The sequence below is a fragment of the Glycine soja genome, chromosome 19, assembly GCF_004193775.1.
Source record: "Glycine soja cultivar W05 chromosome 19, ASM419377v2, whole genome shotgun sequence".
Taxonomy (NCBI): domain Eukaryota; kingdom Viridiplantae; phylum Streptophyta; class Magnoliopsida; order Fabales; family Fabaceae; genus Glycine; species Glycine soja.
This window is the reverse complement of record NC_041020.1, coordinates 44,501,886-44,522,715: the sequence shown is the minus strand read 5'-3', so window position 1 is coordinate 44,522,715 and position 20,830 is coordinate 44,501,886. Positions and strand designations below refer to the sequence as shown.

Genomic DNA, 20,830 nt, shown 5'->3' with positions numbered 1-20,830 from the left:
AAACTTTAATATAAACATGCATGCACTAATGAGGGTGGCTACACAGGCCTTGTTTTATAAAACATTTTCTAATTTCTATAATCTAAGTCACTTTTTTGCTGCACAGACAAAAGCAAAAAAGAAAAAAAAAATCAGGTGAAAGTATCTTACTATGTTATTCTGGCATCAAATGATATGCCTCTCTTATGGAAGTTCAAAGTACACCGCTGACGTATGTCACTATCCCCTTCTTTCTGTTTTTACTTTACAAAGTGGATTTTTCCCGTTGTGAAAAATGGAAATAAAAGATATGCTTAGCTCAGATAAGCTCGAAACTTTTGCATGTAATTGGCGTCTTTACTCCCTCGTATTCAAAATATCAGTAGGCCTTTCTTTAATCTTTATCACTGTTATGCTATTCTCACGAATGTGTGTAAGGAACAAAAAGAAGAAATGACTGATGGTGTGTCCAGAGGAGAGGTATGTAAATGTAATATAATTTTATACTATTGTGTAATTTACACTTTGAGTTGTCTAGAGGAGAGAATTCGGCTTCTTTAAAATCGATAAAAATAAACTAAGTAACAATTTTTCTAGAAAAAAAAATCAATATTTGATTTTCGTATATATTCATGCTTTATGATGTATGTATAATTGTAAATCAGTTGATCTTTCGATCAATAACTGAATACTTGCTTGTTTTCTCATCGAGGAGGTGTTTGTTTTCTCATCACACACCAACACATATCCACCTTCATGTCAGCACCAATATTTGTAGCTTGTGCCTATAGCAACATGGTTTTGACAGTTTTTTATATTAACACAGTGAAATTATTTACTTTTTTTTTATACACATGGTGAAATTATTTACTTTACCCTTTAAGTGAAATCTATTCATTATATAACGGTTCTGTCCTTTACCAAAAGTTATTTTAGAAAATTAGAAGAAAAAAAATTCTAAATATTCTCAAAATATATAATTGGTTGGCTTGATGTGCACTATGCGTTTCATTCATTTGTTTTGGACCAGCTATCGATTTGTGTAAACCCACTTATTTCTTCGCTAATCATGGGGGAGTCTTTCTTAACCCCCTAATTAAGTGCTTAAAACTGGTCTCAACATGCTCTTCAAGGAGTAAATCCTCTAGTCAAGGAATGCATTACTCAATGAAAATGAAGAGTATAGTATATCTAAAAGGGAGTTACGAATGATGCTGCTGCTGTTGTCATAAAGAATATAAATCACTAAGATTAAGATACATAGGAGAAAGAGAAAAAGGAAGAAAGTGAAAGCCTAACAACCTAACATTTGAACAGAACTAAAACTTTTTTAAAGTTGATATTTTCTTTTCCCTGTATAAACTGCTCAAATTAACAATAAAATATTCTGTGACGCGTGGTCGAGGCTGTTCCTTTTATACCTTTTGCCCATCCCTTCTCCTAATGGCACATGCTAGACAGGAAAACAGTTAGTTTCCTAGGTGCTGTTCTTTTTGTTCTTGTCTTTTACTTTTTATTTTTTAATACTACTACAGTGAAAACCTTGTAAGTGTGAAAAATATAAAGGGAAAGAGATGAATCTTATACGTCAAGCAAACCACAATAAGGAAATTTTCAGCTCATTATGTTGTTGTAAGTTTCATGACTAACTATTATTCGGCAAAAGTATCAAATGGGTAATTTTTTTAATTTACTAATTGGAGACAAATTTTAAATTAATACCAAAAAAGAATAAATTGTAGGGTGGTTTATGATTTCTGAAAATGAAGTTACAAAAAGATGGACAACTTTAACTTTTTCATTTTGTAACTGAAATAGTAAAAAGTAATTTTTTTTTTAATTTTTACTTGAAGTCGTAAAACAATTAACGTCTTCAAAGTTATTTAATTTTTTTAATTAATTATTGGAATTCATAAAAGGTTATAAGACTTCAAAGTCATCAAACATTTTTTTATATTTAAATTAATTTTTAGATTTTAAATTAATTTTATTTTATAATTTTATTTAATATTTTCTACATAAAAATAAAACTACTACACAGGAGGCTGAGGCAAACGACTATGAAACCGTGAGGCTGAGGCAAAAATAAAATATTAAATAAAATTATAAATTAAAACTATAAAAATTAATTTAAAAATAAAATAAAAAATTTAAATAAAAAATAAAAAGTACTACACAGGAGGCTGAGGCAAGTGACTTTGAAGTCGTCAGGGTAAGGCAAAAATAAAATATTAAATAAAACTAAAAATTAAAACTAATTTAAAGTCCAAAAATTAATTTAAAATAATTTTTTTTGACAATTTTGAAGTTGTATAACCTTTTATAACTTCAAATAATTAATTAAAAAAATTAAACCACTTTGAAGTTGTTAATTGTTTTAAAACTTCAAATAAAAAAAAATCATTTACTTTTTATAATTTCAGTTCAAAAAAACAAATTCATCCATCTTTTTACGATTTCATGATCAGAAATTGTAAACTACCTATAATTTATGCTTATTTGGGTATTAATTTAAAATTTATTCTCATTTTAAAAATTACAAAAAAATTACCCCTTTTGGTGCTTTTGCCTTATTATTCAGATGTCATTAACAAATTAAGGTGATAATATTGATGGTGTAAAAAAGTTAGAGTAATAAATGTGCAAAGGAGTATTATTCTGAAAAATTATTTTCAAAAAGTGGTCCATAACTGCAATTGCGTGTACAACATAATCTTTTTTAGGCTTTTTTTTTTATTAAAATTGCTTCAGTCGCATTTGTCCGTAATATCTCAAAGATCACAGCCAAACTGCAGCTACATAATGAAATAATGTGGTGGGATGGGGGCGGGGCACAAATGCTTGAATTCCTCCCTAGAAATGAAGTTTCTTTCTGCAATCTTTATTTAGTCACATACGAGATTGATAATCATATTAATTTTATTATAAGTAGTAAAGATTAAAACAGAAGATCGAGTGTAAGTCTATAAAACTTTGTTTGTACTTGCGTTCATAAATATTCAATATGTAAACAATAGAAAGAGTAAGATAAAAATAAGAAGAAAGAAAGAAATTTAATTTAAAGAGGCAAGAATAATAAAATAAACAAGATAAACAAATGATGATTTCAGAATACAATTATGTTGAGGCCTAACATGTTTTTCTAATTTTCATTCACATATACTAATATGCTTAATCCTGATCCCTCATGATAAATAGCTTAATTTATGTATTCTCTCTCCCAAATCCCTTTACAAAGATTGAATCATAAATAACATTAGGTAGAAGATGTATGCTCAGACACAACAAAGTCACTCTATGTAATGTAAGGTCGAGATGTCTTTTTCAAATTCTTTAGACATTACCATTTTCCAATGTATAACCCCTAAAAACAGATGCATGAATGACCAAATTACACAATAGAGATGAAGAGTAGAAAAAAGACAATAAAAATTGAAATTGCATTAATAGATAAAAAGAACAAATACATTATAAGGACATTGGCTGCTAGGTTCCAATAAAGGGGGTTTAGGCTCTCATAATCATGAGAGACTTTACACTTCAGATGCTAATAGAAGAAGGGGTTGGATGACTAGTAGTAAGAAAATGGGGAGTAACTAAGAAAAGAGGATTTCCCCTAAGGGGTATGCCTAGGCTTTGGATAGCTCTGAGACTCCGTGTGTCTTTCCCTTCTTTTTCCTCCTCCTTATATAAGCTTCACGTAGCTTAATTTTCAGGCTGAATTCGCGCACATTTTGGACTTCGTTGTGGGCTTTCTACGTGCTGAGTCTGCTTGCAGTGCGGGCTAAGCCTACAACGTGCTAAGTCTGCAGGGCGCACTAAACGAGCTGTCAAATTCTTCCAACTTTTCTTTAAGACTTTTTCTTCCAGTTTTTGCATCAATTTTTCCTCTAAAGCACTTGAGATCTTATTCTTTTAAATTCTGCTAATAAAAAATTTCAAAGATGTTAATTTCTTCATTATTTCCTTAAAAACAATAATAAAGTAAAAAAATTACATCCATTTATTAACTAAAATTGACTATTAAATTAACTCATATTTCGCAGTTATCAAAGCACAACATCAGAAACCAACAAATAATTATATTTATCTGATACAAACGCAATATCATAGTGTACAAAATTTGTTATCCCTAGTTCATGTGCTTGAAAGGCCTTGTGAGAATGTTGCTATCACTGCTATGATGTTATCCCTTATGAAATAAAGCAATCCAGGAACTCCTCTATTAATGAGATGGTGCTCTCAGGAGTTATAGAATCCACGCTCAAGTCAATATAATAGGTTGAGAATTAACAGAAACATACAATATACCATTATACATATACGTGGAAGTCCTTCTAATTTATAAGAAGCTATAAATAAATATGTGTTGGCTTAAACCTCGATCAATGTTGATGTGATGAGATAGCAAACACATACGTGCATGTTTGATTAAACATTTGCATCTCTTGAAATGGCGTTTGTCAATGGATCCAAAGGTTATCTTTTGCATTCGTCCACATTCATTTGTTAGATGTTTATGAGAATGTGATGTAACTTCATGTGGAGCTTGTAGGCCTTGGATCTTCTTCATCAATGGAGTCATTTGCTTCTTGAAGTTTGATGGCAGTGAAATGGAGAAGGAGAAAGATGATTGGAGACGCCACTTCAAGGAGAAGATGAGTCTAGAAGAAGCTCACCACCATAAGAAGCCATGGATAAGAGCTTGAAGGTAGGAGAAAATAAATGGAGGGAGAGGGAAAGAAGGAGCACAAAATTTTGTGCCTCAAAAGAGGTCTGAACTTTGAAGTTTAATTCTCAAATGATCAAAGTTGAAAAAATGCATACACATGACCTTTATTTATAGTCTAAGTGTCACATAAAATTGGAGGAAAATTTGAATTTCTATTCAAATTTCACTTGAATTTGAAATTGAATTTGTGGAGTTAAAATTTAACTAATTACGATTAGTGAATTTTAACTATGGTTCAATCCACTAATCCAAGATCAAGTCCAAGATTCTTAAGTGTGCTTAGGTGTCATGAAGCATGTAAAGCATGAAGGACATGCACAAAGTGTGTCCATATGATGTGACAATGGGGTGTATCAAGTAAATGTTCACCTCCTCCTCTAAAATTTAATTGGATTGGACTTCTCCCCATTCAATTAAATTTATTTTCAACCACACACATCAAATATTCACTTAATGCATGTGAAATTACAAAACTATCCCTAATACAAAAACTAATCTAGGTGCCCTAAAATGTAAGGGCTGAAAAATCCTACATTTTTAGGGTATCTTACCTATATTATGGAGCCCTAAATACAATGCCCAAAAATAATGAAACCTTAATCTAATATGTACAAAGATAAACGGACTCATACTTATTCCATGAGCCCAAAATCTATCCTAAGACTCATGAGAATCCTAGGACCTTCTCTTTCATCTCTAGCTTAATCTTCTTGGAGTCTTCTATTTAATGCCTTTGCAGGGTAGGATTGCATCAAAATGCATACTACCACAACTTCAACTAGAATACAAACATATGGTAAATCTATCTGAATTTTGTAACCGTGTTTTCCCTGCTCATAATTATTATAAAGGTAAGTTAGGCATTATAGCTAGGTAACAAATGTAACTAGAGTGATGAACTGGGAAAGGAGAAAGGATACTATATATGGTAGGTAGTTTAGGTAACAAGGAACCGATAGCTCAACTGCTCAAGTAGCTATAGTTAAGAGAAAGCTTAGGGGATAGTGGGATACTATATATACCAACTAGATCAGTTTTGGAAAACGGTCCATCGTGTGTCGCCAAAAAGAAAATACGTATGATGCCTTACGGAAAAGTGTATATCAGATGTGGAGAGCAATGGAGGTGGCAGTGGCATATGCTTTGGAAGATGCTCAATTGAGAATCTCCATTTCACCCTTTTCTGTTTTGTTTATGTTACCTTTGACAAAAAGTCACCCCCCCACACTAGCTAGACTGTATAGCTATTATATACATAAGTCATCTCACACTTTCAATTCATTCTATAACACCCAATCCAACATTCATTCTCGAACCCTCTCCAAACTGCACCCCTTCTCGAATAATAGCCCTCGCTGCCTCTGTGGCAGTGGAGGTGGTGGAGATGCATATGGTGCATTTTTGTCGGTGTTTCCTTTTGGTTCAATCATGGTGGAGCATGAATATTATGTAATAAGTTGAAAGATTGCTGGGAATGAACCGTTCTTTTTCTTAAGGGCGAATTCTCTTCAAAAGGGCAACTTCCATCCTTTGGCATTTTCCAATTCCTCGAACTCACTTCACTTTGTGTGTGAATCAAGTTCTCAGGGGAACTTTGGCAATATATATGTAATATCCCTATACTATGTACTATTAATTGTACTCTTTGTTATCTTGTACTTTGTGTTTAAATTAGAATTGCATTATATATATATATATATATATATATATATATATATATATGTACACTATCAAGTATCAATATGTATGATATGATGCTGCCTAATATATAGTATAATAGGCAGCCAATAAATGTTGGTTTTTAGAGAACTGTTGTCACAGTATGTTGTTGTGTTCACTTGGGTAAGTTATTTTGCTTCTTAGTTCTTACATTTTAGTCTAAAATTGGACATAATAATGCTACTAACTTCTGCAATGGGTATATGGTGTTTTTTTTTAAGCTAAAGCAGCTCTCCACTATCTAGTGTGGTAAACGTGTTTTGCAACTTCCTAGGAAATAAGGCAAAATAGCAGTTTCAAAATTTCAAGCGTATCTTATTTTTGAGTAATATTGATTAATCTGCAGATTTTAATTAACCTGCCGATTTTATTTGCATGTTGGAACTTGCCACCACGTGTCGGTTTCTCTCTCCCTCTCTTATTTTTATTCTCCTCTTCTTTCAATTTCCCATTCTCTTCACAAAAATTAGTGTGAGATGACTTCTTATTACATAGGAATTACCGAATGAGTTATACGGCATGTCCATAATTTGTTTAAAAATATAATTTTTCATTTTTTTATTTTCATATATAAATATTAAATAACTTTTTTTAAAAAAAAATCCTCCTTTTATTTTTCTCTCTTTTTAATCTCCCTATTGAACATTATCAACCTCTTTTTAACCATATTATTGATACAAAATATTTATCAATTTTGTGATAATTAATCTTTATTGAAAATCTAATTAATCACTTTTAATAGGATTCTCTTCATTCAATCATATTTTTTTATTCATAAATTTAAATCAAGATCTTACTTAAATAAATCAAATCCCATATTACTTGAACCAATAACTTGTGGTAAACCTTACCTGAATTTTGCAAGTTAATTTCTAATTTAAGGAAATTTAAGTAACAAAATTTATTATAAATAATGACGGATTATCTAAACTTACTTAACATAGAGGTTATATTAGGATTGCTCAGTAATTTTACTCCTAGCATGCAATCTATCTGGATTGATAGTTTAATTTCCAAGACGTACTTACAGTGTTTGATTCGAGACTTCTTAATTGCTACAGAATTTTAATATTTGTACTACGTACCCATTAGACGTATTTAAATGATAATTAATTAAGCTGAAATTAGAATGGCCAATGGGTGGGTTGGATGATATATGTTCATATAGGATATAGTTCTGGACTTCTGGTGAACTTGGACCGAAATGTTTTGGGCATTGCTACCTGCACCTAGCAAAATTGTTGATACACCCAACAATTTTGCGATTTTCCCATTTTGCCTTTCCATAAAAGGGATACAGATCAGCTAATCTGTAAGTCTCATACAAATTAACTGATCTGTATGAGGCTCAATCTGGCTCAAGCAGGAGTCAAACTTGTAACTTTCAAGTTATTAGCACAATATTTTAACAAACTAAGCTAATAATCTAATTATGTTATAAAATAAAGAATGTTGCTATATATAACACTACAAATTTCTAATGTATATTTAATGCGCATGTAAATTTAAATAATAATTTTTATTACAATTAATTTTGATATAACTCATATGAATTATTTAATCTGTATATTTTTTATAAATAAAAAATATTTTCTATTAAAAAAATTAATTTATTAATTTTTTTTAAAAAAATATTTACGGATCACGTAATCCGTTTGTATGAGTCATACGAATTAACTCATACGAATTACATAATCCGTATGAATCATACGAATGATGAACATATTTGCATTTTTTTTGTAGAAAATTGAACAAATATGTTCATCATGGAATTATTTACAATTTTTTCTATAAAAAAGTACAACAAAATCACACTTCCATTGTACATTTTTTTTTTGTTTTTCTTATGGTCACATAGAGAGAAAAAAACTTATGTATTAGACAAAATTTCATTGAAATATCTATTACATATGGAGATGCATATCATCGAATGTTTAAAATTATTTCGATCCTTAAAAATGCTTATAACATATTGAGATTCTCTAACTGATTGAAATTGTATTGAGTTGAAAGCTTAAATGCGTTTCATGTAAGGTTTTTGCCATGAACAAGCTTCGGGTGTGCAATATCTTCTCCAGTGTGATACAATAGGAGACAAGAGACAATTATCCCTTAAAAAGTTGCATTATCATATAAAAGTAGGAGTTAGCGAATAAATCAATATTAATTTACAAAAGTAAATAATATCTTTAGTGAATAATGTATACTTGCACAAAGTGATTTCCATTGATAAATCCAATTGCAATAAGAGAAGATGTAGCTAGCGTGAGACTCCTATGTGGAAAGTCATGAAATAACTAGAAAAGTTAGGATAGTTAGGTTGTGAATGCATATTAGTGTCATCACCGCCTATATTTTCATCATCATCATCCCCATATCAATATTATTAGGCTCGACTCCATATAAAAGGAAGGATTGGTAAAAGAAATCTTGACTTTCATCATCTATATTTTTTCCATCTAGGTGGCATTGTAACTTCATCAAATATATATGTATTTCAATCCATTGACTTATACAATCAACACAAAAAATTGGTTATTGAATAATTTGCATTTCAACAGAACCGCGATTCTGTTATGTAACAAGTTTTGTTATTCAAGAAATCGTGATTTCATTGTGTTAAAATTTGTGTAACATAACGAAATCATGATTCTATTATGTTTCTTGGGATGTGAATTTGAATCATGATTCCATTGTAATAAAAACTATAACACAAAAAAATCACAATTCCATTATGTTGTATAAAAATGTACAATAAAATTATGATTTTGTTCTGTTTACAAAAATGAAAAAAAAAATACATTCAACAACGTGGATGCAAGAGGGAAGAGAGAGGAAAATAATGAATAAACTAAGAAAGAAAAAGAGGAAAAGATAAAAGAAATGAAAAAGAGTGGTATGTGAGGTGAAATGCTTAAGAATATTTTGATAATTATTCTTGACTAATAAATACTAAGAACAATTTTATAGAGCCAATAATAACATGTTTCCAATCATTTGGGCTTCCAAATGCTTGCTTAAAATTGTGTGTAAAACTTTTCAATTGGATTTGTTTAAATAACCTCAAATGTAAATTAGTATGAATATGAATTTACTTTAATAATAAGATCACATAAATTATTCATAAAACTTTGTTTACCTAACTGTTTTAATGCCTCTGTCTCCATAGCTATTTCTTTTTTTTGACTATCTCCATAGCTATTCATCGTAGTGGACTTCAAATTAATTTTTTATACGAACTTATGTTATGGAGGTTAATTATCACGAACCATTTTATTATGAAATTATATTTGTTGAGGACCAAAATATCGTTGCAAAAGAATGCATTAGCACGAAACCATGAAGAATAAATTTCTTTTCAAAATAGCGGCTAGTTTTAAAACTTTTGAAATCAAAAGTTAAAAAAGTTTTAATGACATTTTAGTTAAAAAATACCTTTGTCTAATGTAAAATGCCCCTCGCACATGTAATTTTGCTACGCCAGCAATGATATGTTACATATATAATCAACGTTAACAAAAACAAAAATAACTTGTTGGTTAGATTAAATTGTTGATATATTTATACTTTTGTAAACTAAAATCAATTATTTTCATGATACAGGAATAAAATTGTCACCGCTTGCAAAATATAGAAACTAAAGTGAATATTCACCGTAAATACAAAATCAAATCGATAATTAAACTGACAAAATACTACTAGTATTTGTTAGACACAAAATAGTTCAAGCATACGTAAACCTCAAGCCATTTGTGTGACTTAAACTTAAAAGGGAAGATATCGGATCCACCACTAACACATAGTTACTTCCTTTTTATGGGAACTGTGATATTAGGTCATCAAACGGTGTTTTTTCGTGACATACTTAAGCAATCTTTGAGTGCGTTCCCTTTCTACTTGAAACTTAACCTATGACTACTTCTTCAGTTCCAAATAAATAAAATTATACTTCTTTATGATTAAAATATTTTTTTGATCTTTGTGTAAGATTTTTAAAACCACACTTGATAAGTTTATCAAATAAATATTCTTGGTTTATTTGATATAAAAAATTACTGAAATTTTATTTATTTAATCTAGACTTCTATTATAAATTTGAATGGAAGTGTTTTAAGTAATTCTCTTCCTCATTAAGCGACCTATTTTATCTTAATCTTATATATTAAGTATTTTTATTTTTTTATTCATTTTAAATATACTTCTCCATTTTAATTTTAAATTTAATAATTAGTTCAATTTTTGTGAAGTGACGGGGGGCATTTCTGTCAATTGAAAAGACTTCGTTTTAAATTGATGAATTTTATTTACGGATCTGCCATTCTCCCCTTTCTTCAAATCTCATCTTCTACGACGTTATCTCTCTCTCTCTCTCACTCTCTCTCTCTCTCTGTGCCTCACTGATTGAGTGAAACCAGTGCCAGTGAAACCTTTTTTTCCTTCCTCGCCCCCTTTTTCTTCCAATCCAATCAAAACCAAAACCCCTACGCTGATTCTCATGTTCAATTACGGTCGTTTGCTCAATTCAATTCCCCTCTCCGTTGCTTAGGTCTCATCTCAATTTCTCGCAGATTTAGCCGTTCATGGACGCCGCCGTGAAGCCGGAGACGGAATACGCGGCCGTTTCGACGGATCAGCCTCGGAAAGTTTCGGTGGTGAATGGTTACATTGTCTACACTCGCGCCAAGAGGTCACTGGATTCGTGCAACGGTTTTTCAGAACACGCGGAATTGAAGGATAACGCCGAGGTTGAAGTTAAAACGGAGAACGGAGAGTGTGAGAAGCTGAAAAATGAGTCCACAGAGGTGGTTGCGAGGACGCGCAAGCGGAGCCGGCGATCGGCGTTGGAAGCGAAGGTTGAGTGTTGTGATCAGATGGTTGTGAGTGAGACGGAACAAGTAGTTGCGAATGGCGGAAGCGGAATCAACGGTGCATTGGGAGCTCCGAGGAATAAGATGGAGTTGAAGATGTCGAAGAAGATTGTGGTCAACAGGAAGCCTATGACTGTGAAAAAGCTCTTTGATACAGGTTTTCTTGATGGCGTTTCCGTGGTTTACATGGGCGGCATTAAGAAGGTTCGTTCGTTTTGATATTATCTGCGTGAATGAAGAACATTACATTCTGGAAAATAAAATTATTAGAATATATATATATATATATATATATATATATATAGTAATATTGCATGTTAGCTATCAATTTTAGTGGGAAATATTTGCATGCATTTTTTTTTGGGTCTTAAACCTTCGGATCACCGGGGAAAGGACATGAGTAATTTGGAATTTGGCTCTAAAATAAATAAAGTATGACTAAGAATTATTTTCGAATAGAATCGAATTTGGATAGTCTTTTGAACGATATCAACATGTATTTTAAATTGAAGGTAAACTCATTTTTTACTTGGTAATAGACAAACTGTGCCACGTCACTAACATGGTGTTGTAGCATGAATGTCAGATATCAGATGCAATCAGTAGCTTCATAACAGTTCACACACGTTATTGGACCAATTGAATTAGTGACTGATTCTAGGTCTGGTAGAGTCGGGATATCCTCCTCCCCAACCAAAAAAAGTTTGTGCCACGTCTTATTTATTTATTTTTAAAAAATAGTAATTGAGTAATTTAGGACTTATTGAGTGAGTATCTAGTTAATTAAATGAGCCATCAGGATTTAGGACTTATGAGAAGCGTTAAGAGTCAATAACCTTTTTATAGTTAGGACTTAGGAGGACTTGTTAGCTGCAGTTAGAGTGAGGCATTTACCAATTTAGTCATAATTCATAACGTTATAAATGTAGTTAAAAGTAGGACACGACTATTAGTATTATTATATCTAGCCTTTTGAGCATCTAAGAATTCGAACCTGTGAAATTATTTCCTAATTATCCTTCTAGCTGGTGCTCGGTACTCTGTTTGAAAGAGAGTTGCTTGCTTTAGTATTTTGTTTGCCCATGATGTTTAGAGCCCGATAGTTTGATATGTTATTATTGTAGGCTTCGGGATTACGAGGTGTGATTAGAGATGGGGGAATATTGTGCTCGTGCTGTCTATGCAATGGACGCAGGGTGAGTTACGATTCTGTCTTTACATACCCAATTGTTTCTTTGGTCTTGGACTGCCTTGCCGAATATTAAATTATTATTTTTATGTAGGTTATTCCACCTTCCCAATTCGAGATCCATGCTTGCAAACAATATAGGAGAGCTGCGCAGTATATTTGCCTCGAAAATGGGAAGAGCCTGCTTGATCTGTTGAGAGCATGCAGGGGAGCTACCCTGCATACTTTGGAGGTGACAGTTCAAAATTTTGTTTGTTCTCCACATGAAGAAAGATACTTTACATGTAAAAGGTGCAAAGGTGAGGTTTGCTTCTGTTATCCAAAGTCATCAGTTTTTTGTTGGCCAGAGTGTCAAGCAGATCATATTTTTATTTGCAAAAATCAAGGGAAAATGCAATTGAGTCCCCCCCCCCCCCCCCCCCCCCCCCCCCCCCCCTCCCCTTTTTTGTTTTCATTCAGTGCTTACTGTTAGTATTATTATTTTCCCCATAGGATGTTTCCCTTCTTCGTTTGTGGAAAGAGTGGGGCCTATATGCCGTTCTTGTGTGGAATCAAGGAAGTCTGAAGAAAGTTCAAATAACGTAGTTGGCAAAAGAGTTAGGTACTCATTTCTTCTACTTGAGTTGTTAGTTATACTCATGTTTGAGGACCTGCATCATGATGAAATTCTAGATATAATCGAGTTTTGATTGTTTAATCGGCTCTTTTTAAGTAGGTTAATACAGAAAAGTGAAACATTTTATTTTTTTCCTTCTCATCTATCAACTTGGTAAGCCTTTTGGCTTAAATATCTTTTTGGTCTCTCAAATTTGGGCCAAGTTTGCTTTTGGACCCCCAAATTTAGAAGTGATTTTTTATTCCCTTAATTTGAAAATAACCCAGTTTTAGTCGTAACCAGGGACAAAATAATTGTAAATTAAGGATTAAAGTGGACTATTTTCAAATTATGAGGACAAAAAAAAAACCACTTTTTTAATTTGGGGGACAAAAAATGAACTTGACCCAAATTTGACAGACTAGAAAGATATTTAAGTTTTTTTTTTTTTCTCTTTTTAATGATTAAAATTGAATTTACTTAACCAGTAACCAGTACATGTATGATTCCAGCACCCAGTATTCGAGTTTTTATCATGTTAGTGTGGGTCACTGAGCACACAATGGTTATGACATGTGAATATACATCAATTGCTTTTGTCTAAACAAGGTTGCGATTTAAAGTTTGTAGACAATAGTAATAGCTTAATTTTGTTAAGCTGGGGCCAGGAATATAATCATATGATTCATATGAAATAACATAATGTCAGTTTAATGGAAATCAAGGCTAGGTTCAAAATGTTGAAACTTGAAACTTGAAGCCACGTGGAAGGCACAATGACATGTCTTCTATCTCTTCCCCTGCTCCCTCTAATTTTATACGTTCTTTTACCATTTTATAACAATATTTCAGGTCCCCTAGACCAGTGGTTCTTTCCAACCCATCCAGTACTTCTGAGCTGTCTGTCTCTTCACAAGTTAAGAGACACAGGAAGAAAAGAACAAAGTTGGTATTCATATCTATTTCATCTGTCCTGTATTTCTTACATATTTTTGCATGGTGTTTTTCGCGTATCCAATGGCCTATGTTGTTACATAGTTTGAAACTTCATAGATTCCATGAATTCTTTGATAATTGTTATGTGGTCTTCTCTTTCTCTCTCTCTCTCTCTGAACTTACATTCTGCCAACTCTGTTATTAAGGGCATCAAAAAGGATTATCTGTTCAAATACTTCCAAGAATGCTTCTGTGGCTGTTCTACCCCGGAAGAAAAATTTGTTGAAGATGAAAAAGAAGTTTGTATCTACCTTCATATTTTGTCACTCTTGATGTATTTAGGATAATATGGTTGTGGGTGAATTGTTACAGCCAATTTTTTTTCCCTCTTTATTATAATCAACTGTTATTACTTATTACCAGGTCGCTGTCAGTAAAGTTGAAGTCCCCCAAAAAAACTTTAAATTTGAAATCTAATAAGAGTCAATGGAGGATAACTAAGAAGTTAGTTCCCTACAACCCTTTCATTTTTGTGTATTTATCTGGCCGCATTGTTTTATTACTCGTTGCTGATGACAATCATTTTGTTAATCCTATGTCTTCTTCTCAAGGGATCAGCGATTGCATAAGTTAGTTTTTGAAGAAAATGGATTGCCTGATGGAACTGAAGTAGCTTATTATGCTCGTGGACAGGTTGTTTTTGTGTGCGTATTGTGTACAGGTCATTGTATGTCTATTATTATGTTAACAGTCACATTTGGTTGACAGAAATTGCTTGAAGGTTTCAAAATGGGCTCTGGAATTGTTTGTCGATGCTGCAACACTGAGGTATTGCTCCTTACACTCGTATATTTGTAGGTATTCCTTAAGAATCTGTAAGTATAATTTGGTTTCAATGTATTAAATGTTGTGCAGATCAGCCCTTCACAGTTTGAGGTCCATGCAGGCTGGGCTTCTCGCAAGAAACCGTGAGTCATTTTCTTCCTTGGGAGTTGATGAGAGGGATATTAAACTGCTTTTTGATTATGGATATAGATTTTAATGTAAGTACGATAATGTTGGCCAGTTATGCATACATTTACACGTCAAATGGGGTGTCTCTCCATGAGTTGGCAATATCTCTCTCAAAAGATAGAAAATACTCTGCAAAGGACAATGATGATCTATGCATTGTTTGTTGGGATGGTGGTAATCTATTGCTTTGTGATGGATGCCCAAGAGCATTTCATAAAGGTCAGATATACATTACAAAAAACCTTGTTGGACAAATTATCTATTTGCTACAATTGTTTGAAGAGTGGAATCATCTTTCTTCCCCACTATTATTATATCCTTTCATTACTATATGGTTGTTCAAACGAAATTACTTGATGAATCAGTTAGGTAACTGGTCCAAGTAGCCTATTAGGCCAGATACCGACCTAAACTGGCTATAATCAAGGTTAAACCTGTGCCAGTTTTATGATTTGAATCAGTTTTGCAAAATGTTTAGTGCACCACAGTTAATTCAGGTGATAGCAACTACTGCACCAGTTATATGTTAGTCATACTCCGTGATAGGTTAGTATGCACTTATTTGTGCTCATTAATATACAAATATGTTATTTGGTTGACCTGGACCTTGACTGGGTTGATCACCAAACCGAGTTAAGAAAAACACTGCCTAAGATGATAATATGTTAGGTTCTTGGACAACAGAAGACTTTAAGTGACCATGATGATCATGATTATAATTCATAGGTTACCTAAAATGTAAGACGCCATTTTGTAATTCAGCACTTGCGTCTTCTATAACTCTTTGCAAAAATAACAAAAGATAAGGAATTAGAGAAATTCTTATTTATCTATTTTTGGCCGTACTTATATATTTTTTTCCTGCTTGGGTAAAGTTAATAGTTGTGTTATACTAGATTTGTTATCTAAAAGCTTACAAGTTAGCAGCGTCTTTTCCGTTGAACTTATTTTGTATATATTTTATGAATGAGATTGTTTGTCTAATCAAATTTGTACTCTCACCTTGCTTTTAGGAAAGATTTGTATGAACTATTATATTTTGCATGTCTTTTTAAATGGTATTATCTTTTATTTAATATAGAAATAGCTGAAACTTCTGTTTTTGATGTCTTAATTTTGTTTCAAGATTTTCTGAATGGATGCAGCATGAGGAATATATGCTTTGTTGGGTAAATTATGAGATAGTCATCTTCTAAGCAAACTGTTATTGTCCTATGTTTGAAAATGTACAGAATGTGCAGCTCTATCAAGTATTCCACGTGGTGACTGGTACTGCCAATTTTGCCAAAACATGTTCCAGAGAGAAAAGTTTGTGGCGCACAACGCCAATGCTGTGGCAGCTGGAAGGGTTGAAGGAGTTGATCCTATTGAACAGATTGCCAATAGATGCATTCGCATAGTCAAAGACATTGAAGCTGATCTTAGTAGCTGTGCTTTATGCAGGTAACAAATTCATTGTAAAGATTAAAATACATTTTATAGACTTAGCTGTCATCTAACATTCTACCTGAAACTGGCAATTGCCACCATGCGGATATGTTCTGATGTTCAAGTTAATGAAAACCAATATTGTATATTCATGATTGCACCGAGCTATACAATATAAAGATAAAATTTTGTTCATGTAGGGGTGTTGATTTCAGCAGATCTGGGTTTGGTCCACGCACAATAATACTCTGCGATCAGGTATGCATTCTGATCCAGTTTTGATTTTGATGTTCTCTACAAGGCCTCTATAATCATAGGTGCAATATTAAGTTTCTATTTCTTAGTTTTATTGAGCTAGCTTTTTGTTTGCCCCTTTTGCTTTTGTTGCAGTGTGAAAAGGAATATCATGTTGGTTGTTTGAGGGATCACAAGATGGCATATTTAAAGGTATGCTGTTCTTGTCATGTCTTTATATAAGGATATATTACTTTTGAGTCCAACTTCTCTTTTGCCTGTTGGGCATCATATGTGTCAAATTAATTACAGGAACTGCCAGAAGGTAATTGGCTTTGTTGCAATGATTGCACAAGAATACACTCTACTTTGGAGAATCTTTTGGTTAAGGGGGCTGAGAGACTCCCTGAATCTCTCTTGGGTGTTATAAAGAAGAAGCAAGAGGAAAAAGGATTAGAACCCATCATTGATGTAAGATGGAGGCTTCTTAATGGCAAAATTGCTTCTCCTGAAACTAGACCATTGCTTTTGGAGGCTGTTTCAATCTTTCATGTAATTACTGCTTACCCTTCTGAATTTATCAATAATAATTTTTTGTTCTACTTAATTTTATAGAGGTAGTTTTCCTTGTTTGTTCCCTAACAAATGATGGAGCTGCTTTGGTGTTTTACCTCCTTATTTTTTGTTACTGTCCTTCCTTTTCTCAGTTAAGCTTCACCTTACACTGTTATGTGTTGTGCTCCAAGTGGTCTCCAATCACAGCCTGATGCTGATTGTGGTTGAATTATATGATTTAAAACTGCTATATATATATATATATATGTATGTATGTATGTATATGTACCATTTTTAGGAAAACATTGAACAGAGTATCCAATAACGGGGATTCCACATCTCTGGTGCTGTTACACTACCATGGTGTTCACACGTCCCTGTGATGCATAGAGTATCAGGTCTTGTTTTGACAAAGTGGTCATCACTGTGCAGTCACCACTGGTGATATGTGAATTTTTGTCTGTGATTTCTGTCATATGCCAAGTGGGATAAGGTTTTTTTAGTTGATTTCTGTCATGCCTCCTCCTCTGGTTTGAGCTTCGCCATTTTTTTTAGTGATGCCGTTCATGTTTTTGTGCAAGGGCTGGTTTTATCATGCCCGCAACAGTCAAAATTGCAATCTTCCTAGTGAGCTTGCACAATTTTACAGTCGTTTTGGTATGATTGGTGGGTTTGTATGGCCTTTTAGCTGTAGGATCGGCATGTGATCAGATGATCCCATTTCCCACCATTCAACTCAGGAAGCTATTTTGTGGGGACTGAGACCCACCTGGAAAAGAAAGTCCTTGAACTCTATTTCTTTCATTTCAACTTGTATACAAGTTCTGCATATATTATGTGCGCTTTGCATTAAGTATTGCTTTTGTGAAATTTGTTACAATTTCAGTCTATTGGTGGCACTTTTCTGTTTTATCCCTTGGGAAACCATCTTCAATCATTTAATACATTAATTAATTGGATTGATTGAGACGAGGCTCCCCTGCTTGTTTCAGGAATGCTTTAATCCTATAGTTGATGCAGCTAGTGGACGTGACCTTATTCCAGCCATGGTTTATGGGTTAGAAACTCCTTTTAAACCTTTTTTTGTCTTTATCTTCTCTCTTTTCTTCGTCTCAATTAAAGTTCCATCCACATACAGGAGGAATGTGCGAGGTCAGGAGTTTGGAGGAATGTATTGTGCATTACTAATAGTCAAGTAAGAAGTGGTTTTCTGTATTTAACTTTCTTTAATGTTTACAGTACTTCTTACAGTTTGTTTTTTGGATGTGGAAGTTCATCTGTGGTATCTGCGGGCATGCTTAGAATTTTTGGCTCAGATGTTGCTGAACTCCCTTTAGTTGCAACGAGTAATGGGAACCATGGAAAGGTAATAGGCTGTAGTGTTCTTCTGGTTGTCTTCCTTGCTTGCAACTTATTCTTTTCTTTATTTCAAATTTTCTGCACTCTAGAATTTCCATTGATTGATGTATATTATGATCACTTACAGCTGTTTTTATAGTGCATTAATTATAAATTATAATTGTATTTGTTTGATCTGAGCAGGGCTACTTCCAAACACTCTTCTCCTGCATCGAGAGGCTGCTGGCTTTCTTGAATGTGAAGAATCTTGTACTGCCAGCTGCAGAAGAAGCAGAATCAATATGGACTGATAAATTTGGGTTTAGCAAGATGAATCCAGATGAGGTATGTATTCTGCATTTAAGTACTTTTGATGTGGTAGCTATGTTAAAATTTTTGGCCTTCTTTTCAGTCCAGCATTTTTGCGGGTTAGCTCTTACTAGGTTACTGTGGCAGATAACTTAGCAATCTGCATTTTTGTCATAACACTATTTTGTTTTTCATCTTGTGCTGCAGCTCACCAACTATAGAAAGAACTGCCATCAGATGGTAAGTTTCAAAGGGACCAATATGCTGCATAAAATGGTACCTTCGTGTCGGGTCATCAATAATCAATCATGACATTTTTTTTTATAGAAACGAAATCAATCGTGAAAGGGGAAAACCCCTAGCTTTCTCGCTTCCTTTTTCCCTTTCTTCTGGTTTTGTATATATTAAACTTTTGGCTATTTGAAGCCATTGTTGAAGCGTTCCTGCCATTTGTTTAAACATTTATAATGCCATGTATTCTATTTTTATTTTAATTTTAATTTTAGTAATATACAAGTTTAGAAGTTCTTGATCTCGGACAAGTACTTCGAAATATAAAATATCTTTACCCGATAATACTAGCGCCACAAGTTCGTTGTCTGCGAATGTAGGCTTTGGCTTACAATTTTCCATGTATTGTAATATTGATGTTTATACATTTGAGTTGATTAATATACTGGATTAATGATTTTTTAAAGATTTTAAAAACTTAAAATAGTAATTTTAGTATTCGTTCTTAAGTTAAAAATTAACTTTTATTCACAACATTATTAAAAAAATTATCTACGCAGCTCAACAGTTAAAACGGTGTTTGATGTAAGTAAATGAGCAGAGAAAGAAATTGATAAGCGAATAAAGGGTGGTTTGGTTGTGTTGAAATGGGGAAGAAATGAGAAGAATTTTTTAAAAATATATGTGGGTTTCGTACCTTTTTCTCTCTATTTTAATTTGAATATTTTTTTTCCTTCTACACAATCCCTAAGTTTCTTCTCTTGTTTGGTTCTGTTAAAAGACGAGACTATATAGCCGACTAAAAAAGAATCACAGGAAAAGTTAAAAAAACATAACATAAAGCATCCTTCATCACCTAGGAGGAAAGGTATACAATTGTTTTTTTAATTTAGGGTTTCATGCTGTATTTCTCATTTTTCTGTAATTTTTTTTTATCTATATAGGTGTTTGAACATACGTCGTTTTCTTTTCTGCGAGAATTGTGAATAATCATATATGCTGTGTATGCTTCGTTTCACGAGATTGATAGCATACGAAATATATTCACGATGCCAATATGTACTAAAATGTCACTTTGGCATCACATGCTAGCCAAAAAAAATAAAACTGTTACTCTTGATATACCCAAAAATATATCTGCTAAAATTATTTATGCTCTTAATTTATTTTAACCCAACTAAGGCTAAAAGTTCGGAAGGATTAAATTCGTAGCTTCCATTATTTTTCTTCGCAAGAAAATATATAAGCCTTGTAGTGTTATTGTGCCGATATAATTGTTCTGTACACACTGTTATCGTTTGGTTTTGCAACACAACCCCTGAATTTCTCTCAGCCAAGTATTAATCAACAATACGCAAGACACCAGTCCAAGAGGGGTGGTTGCAACGGATTCAATTCGAAGTATCTGCAATATAAACTGAACACAGTGCATTCCAAGCTAAGAACCCAACTTCACTCTTTTTCAGAATGAAACAAATTAAATAAAACATATTTATCAATAGTCTCACTGACACCGCCCCAATAATGAATGAATATGAACCTTCATTTATTCTATCCTCACCTATAATAAACTTTTTTTATTTTCAGTATTTGTGCAATTACTTAGCGTGTCCATCTTCCAATCTATTACTGCGCATCTTTGTCTTACCATAAAATGTTTTCCTAGATAAATCCATAATGCTTTGAAAAGCAGGCTTTAGTAT

The 20,830-nt window shown here is 32.8% G+C and overlaps 1 protein-coding gene across 1 annotated transcript; it reads left to right on the top strand.

Annotated features, from left to right (window-relative positions):
* The first annotated feature begins 10,748 nt into the window (after window positions 1-10,748).
* LOC114400131 (increased DNA methylation 1) lies at window positions 10,749-19,451 on the top strand. The gene is made up of 20 exons (XM_028362428.1): window positions 10,749-11,502; window positions 12,423-12,494; window positions 12,582-12,786; window positions 12,980-13,088; window positions 13,935-14,027; window positions 14,225-14,317; window positions 14,442-14,522; window positions 14,630-14,711; window positions 14,787-14,846; window positions 14,934-14,986; window positions 15,085-15,251; window positions 16,265-16,475; window positions 16,661-16,718; window positions 16,851-16,907; window positions 17,007-17,246; window positions 18,242-18,306; window positions 18,388-18,444; window positions 18,522-18,615; window positions 18,792-18,932; window positions 19,104-19,451. The coding sequence occupies exons 1-20, from the start codon at window positions 11,011-11,013 to the stop codon at window positions 19,206-19,208; spliced, it is 2,535 nt and encodes an 844-aa protein (XP_028218229.1). The 5' UTR covers window positions 10,749-11,010; the 3' UTR covers window positions 19,209-19,451.
* Window positions 19,452-20,830: the final 1,379 nt, after the last annotated feature.

What these genes read in the sequence shown, in the direction of transcription:
- LOC114400131 (XM_028362428.1), top strand. Translation starts at nt 11,011, where the DNA reads ATGGACGCCGCCGTGAAGCCGGAGACGGAATACGCGGCCGTTTCGACG. An exon ending in TACATGTAAAAGGTGCAAAG is followed by an intron (nt 12,787 to 12,979) that starts GTGAGGTTTGCT and finishes TTTTCCCCATAG; the next exon opens with GATGTTTCCCTTCTTCGTTT. An exon ending in TGTGCATTACTAATAGTCAA is followed by an intron (nt 18,445 to 18,521) that starts GTAAGAAGTGGT and finishes TGGATGTGGAAG; the next exon opens with TTCATCTGTGGTATCTGCGG.